Genomic DNA, 12,504 nt, shown 5'->3' on the forward strand with positions numbered 1-12,504 from the left:
GTATTTTTATTGATGTATAGGGGAATTCTATAGATGAGCAGCAAGATCCTCACTTTACTGTATGAACGTGGTAATTGAAAAATTACGCCACGCCACAGGAGGGCAGTAGTTGTTGGCTGCAACAACAAAAAACAGCTATTGTGCGTAGGCCAACCAGCTGTTTAAATTTGGCACATGCGCGGTACCTCATTCTTTCAGGAAGCCATTTCTCTTCCGGCGGTCTAGACACGTGCATCCGAACGAGGTAAGTTCTCTTGCGTTTTACGGTCTTAAGTGCGTTTTATCTCGCCATCGTGAGACTTATTAGTAATCGATTGAGCCCCAAACGCCGGTTAATCCGTTACTTTAATGCCAGCTTCAACACACCGTCGACAATTGAAGTTTGAGATCCTTTTCCTATCCAGATGTGTGCCGCATCTGACTAGCTATTTTAGCATTAGTGACACGACGACACTTTTCATTTGGCTTTAATCGTATTGTCCGTTTTCTGTCCATTATTCCGTCGTGTAGAAATACTTTTAATCTAATCAAACAAAGTCGCGATGTCAACGTAAGTATAGTTAGTTTGATGGGTAGATGACATCAAGTGGCACGACTTGTGTTGTATGTAAACAGATTTCACACTTAACATTATTGATGCAAAAATAGTTATGTCAACTTTCTTAACTGTTATCGCTACTGTGTATATTTATTCGCCTTATCTGTACTACCCACCTCAATTTTTAATTGTTCTGATTTCACTCAACATTATTGATGCAAAAATAGTTATCTCTACTTTCTTCTAACTGTTGTTGCTACTGTGTATATTTAATCGCCTTGTCTGAAAAAGGGAAAAGAAAAGCACAGCACGGCGCACTAACTTATTTTCATTTATTAGCTTGATCGTATATTACTAAGTTTTTTAACCCTGGGGAACAGGATTTTATTTGGCCGTACTAGTATAAAGTGTAATTGCGCATCCACTACAGTAGCTGGCCGTGGCGCTCATTTATTTTTTATTTCAGGCATTGATGCACTTAAAATCTTTTCTGTTGCAGACTTAAAACAAGATTTAATAGTTATTCTTTGTTTGTTTGACTTTCTTTCTTTTTTTCCTTTTCTTTAATGTTAATAAGGATAAAATGTTGTACTTATAACAATTTTATAAAATGATTTTATTTATAGTCACGCAAATAGTTTTTCCCCTTGCTAGGAGGGGCCTAACAGAAAATAATTGAGAAGCACTGTCCTAACTGTTATCGCTACTGTGTATATTTAATCGCCTTGTCTGAAAAAGGGAAAAGAATAGCACGTAGCACTCACTAACTTATTTTCATTCATTATCTTGATTGTATATTATTAAGTTTGTTGTAAGATTTCTCCATCTTGCAATAATAGTTTTGCAACTCCCAACTAGTTTGGTTAAATCAAGTTCTCTCTTTTTAGCATCCGGATGCAGCTCTTCCAGAGTGACCAGAACACACGCCCTCGAGGTTAAAGGAGAGGAGATTGGGCCAGATCAAGGTAAAATTAATTTTAACAAAAACATTAAGCCTTTTTGGTGAATCTTGATTCTCTATATTAAGTTTTGTTTTCTTCTTCTTTGTACACATCAGGTCCAGGTCCATGTCACTTGTGACTTATCTGCACTTCAGAGGTGACTGGCAGGCTTCTCAAAGGTTAACGTATTTGTTTATTGCAAAGTATCCAAGTCTTCATCCAAACTAAATAAAAGCTTTAAACGTTATAATCTTGTGGAACTCAATGATGTGATATCTGATCTTTATGGTGAGGTTTCACTGAACATCAGTTGGTGTTGTGGACTTCTTATATAGGTAAAGTCCACAAGGATATTATTAAAGATTAGAAACTTCATTTAAGTAGATTTTTCTTAAGTCAATTTCCCAAGTACAAGACTAGTCTTTATTCTTTCTTCCAAGTGTTTACTCCCCTTGGTTTTAAAAAAAAATTAAATCTTAAATATATTATTTCTCCAGCTTTTAAAAAAAAATATTCTAAGAGTTAACTGCTCCAACTTTCTTTAAAAATATGGTTTATTCCTTGCGCTATTAAAAAAAAGTTAAATTCCCCTTGGCTTTAAAAAAATATTCTAAATGTTTATTTCTCCAACCTTTTTTTAAAATATTATTTGTGCCCCCAGCTTTTAAAGAAAATATGCTTAATATATATTCCCCTGATTTTTGGATATTTTCCCAGCTTTTTTGTTCTATTTTTTTTTATTCTGTTCATTCCCCCAGCTTTTTTTGTTCAAATTTTTTTCCAAAGTGTCTTTCCAGCTTTTTAAAAAAAATATTCTAAGTGTTTATTTTCCTTTTTTTTCTAAGTGTTTGTGCCCCTAATTTTTTTGACTAAGTGTTTTTCCCCCAGCTTTTTAAAAAATATTCTAAGTGTTTTTGTTCATTTTTTTGTACTTTTTTTTTTCTAAGTGTTTATTTTCCTTTTTTTTGTTCATTTTTTTTTCTAAGTGTCTACTTTCCTTTTTTTTTGTTCTTTTTTTTGTGTTTTTATTATTTTATTTTTCTAAGTGTTTTTTCCATATTTAAAATGTTTACTTATAAATAAAATATTTTAACTTTGATTGTGACTTGCATCTTTTTTTAAAGACAAAACACATGCATACATTTAAAAGCTTTTATTTTGAAAAACTTGAGTAAAATGAAGCAATTCCTCCAGTCACCAGCAGGAAAAACAGGAAATAAAAGCTCCAGCTTTTATTTTGAAAAAGTTTGTAGATTGGTTCCCGTTGTTGGTCCAGCATCGTAAAAAATCGAATCTTCTCCACCCTCTGGTGGAGAAGATTCGAAAATTGAAAAAGGGGGGTTAGTACACAGTTAGTTCAAAAAACAATGAGAAGGGCTCACCTTTTATTTTGAAAAAACGAAGTAGTTCCTCTTGTCACCAGCAGGAAATCCAGAAAATAAAAGCTCCAGCTTTTATTTTGAAAAAGTTTGTAGATTGGTTCCCGTTGTTGGTCCAGCATCGTAAAAAATCAATTCTTCTCCACCCCCTGGTGGAATTCTGGAAAACAAAAAAAAGGGTTAAGGCACAAAGTTAGTTAAAAAACCAATGAGAAGGGCTTACCTTTTATTTTGAAAAATGTCAGACTGTTTCACATTGACCATCCGGCAGAGAAAAAAAATTAAGGCGTCTGAGCCTATCTGTTCAATGGTGGAATTCTGTAAAACAAGGGGTCAATACATCAAGTTTAGGACAACTTTTATTTTGAAAAATGCAGAGATCAGTGCTGGCTTCTACACCAACACCAATCTATGCATTTTTTTCCAAAATAAAAGGCAAGACCTTGCATGTGAGGTTTTACCTGTCTTGGGTGGAATTCTCCCAATTCAGGTAAAACCTCATTTGCAAGGTCTTACCTTTTATTTCTAAAAATGCATAGATCAGTGCTGGCTATTACACCAGGACCAATGTGTGCATTTATTCAAAATAAAAGGCAAGAACTTGCAATTTTTTTTAGGGTTAGGTTTTACCAGAATCAGGGAGATCTTTTATTTTGAAGAGTGCTGTAGCCTCCTGGGTGGAATTCTCCCAATTCAGGTAAAACCTCACTTGCAAATGGTTGAGTAAAAAATATATTCACAAGGTCTTACCTTTTATCTTGAAAAAATGCATAGATCAGCACTGGATGTTACACCAGAATTAATCTACACATTTTTTTCAAAATAAAAGGCAAGATCTTGCAAATATATTTTTTACTCAACCATTTGCAAGTGAGGTTTTACCAGAATCAGGAAGAATGTCTGAAATGGGGGACTGGTGTAGTCCATCTTGACTTGGGTGGAATTCTGGAAACAAAAAAAAGGGTCAATAAACAAAGTTAAGTAAAAAAAAACATTTGCAAGGTCTTAACTTTTATCTTGAAAAAATGCATAGATCAGTGCTGGATGTAACACCAGAATCAATCTATGCATTTTTTTAAAAAAAATAGAAGGTAAAACCTTGCAAATGGGCAAGTAAAAATACATTCGCAAGGAAGGTTTTACCAGAATTGGGGAAATCTTTTATCTTGGAAAAAAAATAAAACATTTGGGGCCAACTACTTTTGCCTTGTGTTTTTCAGTCAATCATTTCAAATCTATTCGTTCTTAAAAAATAAATATCCTAAAAAGAAAAGTTATTTTACCATACGTTTAAATGACCCTTGCACTTTGGTTGAATACCTCACTTATATTTTGTCAAAACCACATTTAAAACTAAAAGATCCAAGCCCTCGGGTCTTTAAGAAAGTTAATGGGGTAAAAGTACATGATTGTTTTAATCCATCAAATATTAGCGGTTCCACTACATGGCAGATTATTTATTTAAATTCAGAAAAATGTGAAAAGCTACTTCTCTATTTGCCACTATAGTATTTATTTTAAAAATTAAATTCAATATGCATAAACCTACTTTAAATTTTTCCTTTATCGCAACATGTCTGGTCTACATTAACCATGATAATTAAGGGATTACCGTTTAGCCTAGAGGTCTTTGAGAAAGTTAATGGGCTAAAATTATATAATTTATTTAAGTGCTCAGTGCCACTGCATGGCAGACTACTTTTTAAATTCAGAAAAATGTGAAAAGCCACATTGAAACTCAAGCAGAGGCTACTCTTCACTTGCCACTATAATATGTTTTTTAAATTAAATTCAATAGGGATGACCCTAATTTAAATTTTTCCTTTATAGCAGCCATGTCTTTTCTACAATAACCACGATAATCGAGGGATTACTGTTTAACCCTGAGGTCTTAAAGAAAGTTAAGGGGGTAAAATTATATTATTTATTTAAGTGCCTAGTGCCACTACATGGCATATTACTTTTTTAAAATTCAAAAAATGTGAAAAGCCACACTGAAACTCAAGCGGAAGCTACCCCACTTGCCACTATAGTATTTTTTTAATTAAATTCAATTGGGTTGACCCTACTTTACAGTTTTTCCATTTATCACGGTCCACATTAACCGCGATAATCGAGGGATTGCTGTTAATTCCTTTCGCATCCACTAATGCATTTATGTGGGTGACTTATCCACTGATTTCATTCAAAATTTGAATGCATCATGATGAAAAACGAGCCAATTGCGCAAATCCTTGAATACTGAAAGCTGAAGTTTAAATATTAAACGGAGAAAATCGGAACTATTCAAAAAATACCCCCTTGGTTATGGCGTCGACCAGTTGATCCTTTCTGGTCGTTTCGGCGACATTCTTGATGTTTCCCAGTAGTCGGTGGTGCTCGTTGAGGGACTGAAACACACAAAGGAATGATTAGTTTTAAAACAAAGAGCGATCGGTAACGCAATGCAGCCAATTTGTTTGCAAACATTTTGCTGTCATGGCTGCATCACGCTAACGGAGCATGCTAAAGTCAACGATCACTCATAAGATGAGAACCGGGGCTTCGAAATCCCCAAACGACGACATACAACATGTGCAGCAACGTCTTGTGAGAAGTTTGTCAGCCATTCTTCGTCATATTGTCAGCTCTGAGCAGCTCTGCAGTGCACGCCCGTGCAGTCTCAATCGCCAGTTTGCTGCATCACATCGACTATTTGAACTCTAACCTCGGCCACGCCTATTAAACATAGACAAACACAAAATAGAAATTGTTTTCATAATAACGTGCATTAGTCAGTGTGTGTGTGTGTGTGTGTGTATGTAAAAGGTTATATTCCGAAATGCCTTCGGCATAGGTGTTGAAACGTTTTATCCAAGGAAATTGGGTGAAACACTTTTTTGGACAAAGTGCTTCATCCACCACTGAATACTTATACACTTAAACACGCATTTGAACTTATTCTTTTTAACTGAATATTTGGAAAATCTTTGCCGGCACTGAGAATTGAACCCAGCACAATATTAAACTGTAGCATTTGTTGCTTTGTCTCTTTTCATACCCAGATCACACTTAGTCATTTATTGTAGAACTTATTCTTTTACCTGAATAATATTGGGAAAATTATTGCATGCACTTGGATTCAAACCCAGGACCACAGATGTGAGAGACTGATGACTTATCCACTGGGCCACCACCCTGTGAGAGAAAGCAGTAGTACTTGTAAATTTATCTCATTCATTTACCTGAATAATATTGGGAAAATCTCTGCATGCACTTAGATTCGAACCCAGGACTACAGAGGTGAGAGTCTGGGGGCTTACCCACTGAGCCACCACCCTGTGAGGGAAAGTAGTAGTACCTGTGAATTTATCTCATTCAGTTACCTGAATAATATTGGGAAAATCTTTGCATGCATATTTTAAAAGCCTTACTATACTATGTCGTTTTTTCAGAGAAAAAGCCTTACTATACTATGTCATTTTTTTCAGAGAAAAAGCCTTACTATATATACTATGTCGTTTTTAAGCCTTACTATACTATGTCGTTTTTTTAGAGAAAAAGCCTTACTATACAATGTCATTTTTAAGCCTTACTATAATGTCATTTTTTCAAGAAAAAAAAGCCTTACTATACTATGTCATTTTTTCAAGAAAAAAAGCCTTACTATACTATGTCATTTTTTCAAGAAAAAAAGCCTTACTATACTATGTCATTTTTTCAAGAAAAAAAGCCTTACTATACTATGCCATTTTTTTTCAAGAAAAAAAGCCTTACTATACTATGTCATTTTTTCAAGAAAAAAAAGCCTTACTATAATATGTCATTTTTTCAAGAAAAAAAGCCTTACTATACTATGTCATTTTTTAATATAACAACAAAATAAAACAAATCCATTTAGCGCAATTAGCTTAAGTACAGTGGGGTGGATGGTTACAGTTGTTTCAGACAGACATGTTAACTTTAACGCCAAACTCCCATATTAGGCCCATTTTGTCATCAGATCAAGCCTCGGAAAAAAAAAAAACATTTTAATAACCTTGACATTAAAACTGAACCAAACAAACCATCTATATATTTTCTACAGAGCTCATTGAGCTTTAACATAAGTGCTTTCATTTAGTTACCAGCTGTAATAATTCCATTAGTATCCATTATTCATAGTCAGTAAAAAGCAACCTTACAGTCATTTAGTATCACACGAACTATACATAGTTTTTAAATGTATATATACATTGGTACATGACACATGCTTAACATAGATTCTTTCCATTATGGCATTAAATATTAGACCTTCCCTGAGACCTGCCTTGCCCAAAGCTTCCATTTTTATGGCCTCGATTTGATCTTTCCTGTACAATTTTACATTTAAAAGGAGGCCTTTGTCATCCTATGTGATGTAAACTGAAGCTTTGGGGCACAGGGAAGATTTTCACAGTTGAGCATAGCTTCAAAACTTGTCAGTGAAACTGAAGACTTCTTAAGAATCTAATTAAGTTCCTGTAAAATTGCCCAGCTGATGCAATTTTGGCAATGTATAAAAAGCGATTTGAGCATTTATGATATTTTAGAGGAGTTCTGTGCTCATTGTCCCCAATAAGAAAATTCAACACACTAGATTACTACTTTGTCTTCTTCCTACTATTGTATTACTTCTCGGCACAAAACTCTGTGCAGATCTCAGTGCAGTTCTTGGAATTAAGATGTACAGTAATACCTCGTTTATCACGGTAGATAGGTTCCAAGACCTACCGCAAAAGGTGAATAACAACGATGTAGTGACAGTGTTTTTATGGTGCCTATTATATAAACCTTTCATAATTATTTGGCAGATCCAAACCACAATGTAATGAATCCGCTATAGTCGATCCGCAAAGTGACAAGGTATTACTGCTGTTGTTCAACAGGTGTTCAGATGTGAGAAGAATGTTGAATGTGGTGGCAAAGTAGGACAATAACAGCAAAATAGAGTACATTTTCCCTAATGGCATGGCACAGAATTCCATTGTATATAGTATGACGACACAATGTGAATAAATGCTCCAATGGCTATTCATCAAAACCCACCCAAGTGGAATGTTCCGGCTCCACGTACAATTCAGCAACACATCCTGATTTCCTGGATAAGTGCAGCTTTATTGAGTAGATAAAGCCTTCTATTATGCCGTTTGGGATTCCGTGTAAGCATAAATGTGGGAAATATTTGGCACAGACCCCCAAAAAGAGTACTGGTTCAACTGCATGGACATAAATCCTTGAGTGGTGACCAAAATGATTACTTTGTGCGAGCGCGGGGTTCTGCTTTGAGTGGTTTTGTTGGGGTTGTTTTGAATTTGGTGCTGCTGTATTCACTTGCTCCATTTGAGAGGTTAGTGCAAACGTTGAGTGCTGGCAGAGATTGCATTGTGAAATGAAGACAGACGGCGGTCCACCTTACTTGGCGCGTAAATCATTGATAATGTCCTCGTACTGCGGCGGGGGCTCCGTTTCCACACGAATGTCAGCGTGGCCCACCGCCTCCTCGTACGACGGCGGGCGGTCGGCAACGCTCACCCGACCTGAAGCCGCCTCGGAGCCCGGGTAGCCAGTGGGGCTGCTGTGGAGGCTGAGTTCTGAGCGGTCGCCGTGGTGATAATCCCTCCCCCAGTGGTCCATGGAGACCACTGACAAGACGTGGTCGTGGTGGGAGTGAGCCAGGCCGGGGCTGCGCTGCGAGCGCTTACGGGAGTGGCAGCAAAACACCACCACGGCAACCGCCACCACGATGAAGACCACCGTCAACAGTGGCACGATCAGGTAGAGGGAGTGCACACCGCCCACCACCGACTCCAGACCTCCGGAAGGGCTGCTCTCGCGAACGTACTCCTCCCAGAAGCGCCTCTGCCGGGAAACAGAATCATATATTTAAGCCTTGCCCTTAACAAATAGAACAATTTAGCTGTATTTTCTTGCATTTTTTCATGTTTTATTAAAGATACATATTTTTTTCTCTTGAATTTCATTCATAGACGTCAAAACACATTTTGTTAAGCATTTTATCTGTTTATCTTTTCTCAATTTTCAAATAGATTATCATATTGGTCGCATTGTTTCGAGTTATGGCCTTTCATGCATATCAAGTCTAAATTGTGCACATATAAGCCATACCCTCGATTCAGTATTTTTTTTTTTATAGCGACAAATAGGGTAAGGGATGTTTCCATTGTGTTTAGACTAGTGGAAGAGCGGCTTCAATTCAAAGAGGTCAAGGCAACGCGTGTCATGGTGTCCACTTCCTAAATACGTTCCAAATGCAACTGACAAAAACACAATAGGTGGGATAACAATACCCTCAAATGACGTAACCGACATGATTGTGTTCGTCCGTCAGAGTGATTTTTATTCTTTTTATCTGGCAGCTGCTAACAATAGGGGCGAGCACATGCGAGCACCATCACCACCAGAGGACCTGGCATTCTTCCTGCTGATAATAATCACTTCCTGAAAAAACATGTACTTTCCACATAAGACGAATAGTAGTAGTGTGGGGTTTTATATCATGACTTCAGGGACAAAAGGGATTCTTTGAAATACCAACTAAGAGAAAAACATCTACATTTGTCCTTTTGACAATTTTAATAAATGCTCTTGATGAAATGTTGTTTGGAATTTGAGATGTTCTTACGGAAAAGGGGCCATGAACATTTTGCCCTCTGCGTGCACCGCCCCAAAGACAACACAAGTAACCCGCGAGGGGCCAGTTTTAAAAATAGCTTACTAGTTATGGGACATTGTACCCTCTTGAGAATGTTATACGAGTAAACATTTGAAAATGGAAGCATTTGTAAATTGGGAGAGACAGAACGAGTTGCAGAATAACATTTATGTTATTCTCATCTCAATTTCCGAACTGCGTTATCCTCATTGGGGTCGCGGAGGGTGCTGGAGCCTTTCCCAGGGAACAAGAGACGGACAAACCATGCACTCTCACACCCATACCTAGGGGCAATTTAGAGTGTACAATCAGAGTACTGTGTTTTTGGAATGTGGCAGGAAACTAAGGTACCCGGAGGAAACCCACACAGGCCCGGGGAAAACATGCAAACTCCATTCAGGTGGATTTATGCTGATTTCCTTGTTAAATGTATTTCAACTTGCATGCCATGCCTCCATAAATATATCAAAATAAATTATAATAGAGCAAACTATAGCATCTTTTTGTATATGAAATGTGTGTTAAAAAATTGTTAAACCTTTTCTTTAACCCAAAAAGTAGTTCACCTCTTTTAGCAACACTCATTCAAACATCCACCAAGATGTCCACTCAGGAAGAAAATAACCCTCATTATTTTTCTGTGTTTTGTTAATTTTTAACTGCACCAAACACTGACCCCCCCATCGTGATCACTCTCCCAAGTAGGTAAGTAGGACACGAAATGCCCAGCACAATTTGCATATAGCAACTTGTTAGCAGTTCACCTGGGGCTGCCAAGAAGGAAAAATACACTCTGCGTGCCAGGCATGTTGTGTCCTACTTGTCTATTTTTAAGAGACCTTATTGGGAGAGAGGACGCACAGTTGTCCACATTTTCAGCATTATTAGCCTCCTAATCTCACCGTTTTCTCGTCATTTTCGAAAGCCTCTCGGGCTTCCTCGTAGGTACAGATCTCCTCGCGGCACTCCCTCTGGATGTTGCCTTGCTTCATCTCCTCCAGTAGGAAGTTGGCCCTGGGCAGCCGCCGCAGCACCGAGTGGGCTGCGTCCGCCGGCAGGAACACTGAATTTTAGGGAGGATCAAGTTGGGAGGGAGAGAAGGAAGATTTTGCAACTTGTGAGAAAATGCAATGGTTAACAAAAAAAAGTCACAATGCCACGACGGGAATAAATTAAGAAAGTGTTTTCATTGAGCAGAGAGTGTTGCTCACTAGGAAAAAAAAAAAGAGGATAGTGATACAGACAAAAAGAGGAAGAGGGGAAGGGGTTTCAACGGAAACAAAGCCTATCCGGAGCCCACTTATTCTGCATACTAACAAAACTCCCAGTAATTTTGGCATCCAGCCATGCGTAGCCATTAGAGATGTGCAAAAGTTTATTTCTCATGTCAAGATTAGTACATCACATGCTCTGTCTTCTGCAGTTTTATATCTGTAACCACTAATGGTGTCCACGTGATTCCAAAAATAAACACATGATGCAGAGAAATTGCCAATTCTGATGAGAAGGAAAAGGGGAATTACATTTTGAAGAAAAGCAATCGCTAAGGGTCAGCAGAGATTAATTCCAGGGAACATTGTTGAAAATTGACACAGTAGAAAGAAAATGACACCGAGCTTGGGGAGCTAAGTAAATATTAAGTATGGAGCAGTGGGAGTAAAAACAAGTGAGTTTAAAGTAAAGCAAACTTACCACTCCCCATGTTTCCTGTGAGTCTGCCCGGGGTGATTTATCTGGGAGGAATAGACATCACATTTTTTTAAATGCTGATAAAAGTCAGACAACAATTAACTATGTCTCCCTCACAAAATAACTAACATTCTACATCATTAGTATTTTTATTTTAGCCTGCGGGAACAGAAACTCGTTAAACATGGGTGAGGTGCCCCCAAAAAAGCCTGTTGGAAATGAGCAAGTATGGTCAATAATGAATGGTTTAGGTAGTCAAATTGTAACGGAAGGCTGACAAACAAAATACATTTTAATATCAATTCGAGAAAAGTGGCGTCACTGCCAGAATAGTGAGATATCCATCACCCCAGTGTGAGTGACCAATGGCGGACGCTGTCCATGCTTATTCACCGGTGGTTTCCGACAACCGTACAAAAGAAAAATAGACACTAGGAGCCAAAGACAACGCCCCCCGTTAACTCTAAACGACTCATTGATGTCTACTTTTATTTTATTTTTAACTACAAGGTTGCACCAAAACTAGATATTTTGATTAGCGAAACCCAGTCGGGATGTTATTAGTCTCCCCCCACTCCGTGCATGATTAAACGGGGTTGACGCTAGCTACCGCCCCGTACGTGACAACCAACCGAGGATGTTTTTAGAAGGTTCCCGCAAAACTCCAATGTACACCCGACTTCATTGCAAATGATTGAAAAACGACTCAATTTGTTAGCGAGTGTCAGTAAAACAATAGTTCAAGTAACGTACCTTCTCCGCTCCCCACAAAACGTATTTATGATTGCCTCTGCTGGTCTCTTCTGCGGCCCCGAGACAGATTTAGCGTTGCTATGCTCAGTGCGCATGCGAATAACTGTTTGCTTTGGGGGTGTTCACATCCAAAATATCTTCTAAGACTAGCTGAAAAATATTGACCTAGATGTTTTATATGCAGAGCAAGGCAATGATCACAAGCATGGTCACATGTAGGCCATTTTGCGTCAGTGCTTTTCAAAAACTAACTTTAGTCAATGGAGCGTTTATTTTAAAATAGGCTTAAATAGATGTCTTATATGGGCAGCTAGCCAAAGATCACAAGTGTAGGCACATGTCGGCCATTTTGCGTCAGTGCTTTTCAAAAAACAATTTTAGTCAATGTATGGTTTATTTTAAAATAGGCTTAAATTGTTTAACTTTCAACTGGTTTTAAATCCAATTATGTTATTTGTAAACCCCGGAGGTGCAGTCACTTTATTGCATATTTGATATGTTATTTGAAAGGAGTACATACAATTTGGAACA

At 37.6% G+C, this 12,504-nt stretch overlaps 1 protein-coding gene and 2 long non-coding RNA genes across 5 annotated transcripts; 1 reads left to right on the top strand and 2 right to left on the bottom strand.

Moving 5' to 3' along the window:
- Positions 1–137: 137 nt before the first annotated feature.
- Positions 138–2,370, top strand: LOC144196912 (uncharacterized). Its single transcript, XR_013326414.1, has 3 exons — positions 138–244; positions 1,426–1,503; positions 1,596–2,370. It is a non-coding gene; the product is annotated as an uncharacterized LOC144196912 (long non-coding RNA).
- Positions 2,371–2,617: 247 nt separating this feature from the next.
- On the bottom strand, positions 2,618–5,595 carry LOC144197234 (uncharacterized). Of its 3 annotated transcripts, XR_013326498.1 has the most exons (7): positions 5,428–5,595; positions 5,156–5,248; positions 3,489–3,803; positions 3,320–3,383; positions 3,082–3,176; positions 2,862–3,018; positions 2,618–2,785 (listed from the first exon to the last, which is right to left on the bottom strand). It is a non-coding gene; the product is annotated as an uncharacterized LOC144197234 (long non-coding RNA). The 3 variants fall into 3 exon arrangements; XR_013326496.1 differs by lacking the exon at positions 3,320–3,383; XR_013326497.1 differs by having other exon boundaries at positions 3,320–3,803.
- A 1,092-nt stretch (positions 5,596–6,687) lies between these two features.
- Positions 6,688–12,121, bottom strand: prrg1 (proline rich Gla (G-carboxyglutamic acid) 1). Its single transcript, XM_077717849.1, has 4 exons — positions 11,974–12,121; positions 11,224–11,264; positions 10,434–10,594; positions 6,688–8,717 (listed from the first exon to the last, which is right to left on the bottom strand). The coding sequence occupies exons 2-4, from the start codon at positions 11,231–11,233 to the stop codon at positions 8,271–8,273; spliced, it is 618 nt and encodes a 205-aa protein (XP_077573975.1). The 5' UTR covers positions 11,234–11,264; positions 11,974–12,121; the 3' UTR covers positions 6,688–8,270.
- Between the last annotated feature and the right edge of the window lie 383 nt (positions 12,122–12,504).

The sequence above is a fragment of the Stigmatopora nigra genome, chromosome 5, assembly GCF_051989575.1.
Source record: "Stigmatopora nigra isolate UIUO_SnigA chromosome 5, RoL_Snig_1.1, whole genome shotgun sequence".
Lineage (NCBI taxonomy): Eukaryota > Metazoa > Chordata > Actinopteri > Syngnathiformes > Syngnathidae > Stigmatopora > Stigmatopora nigra.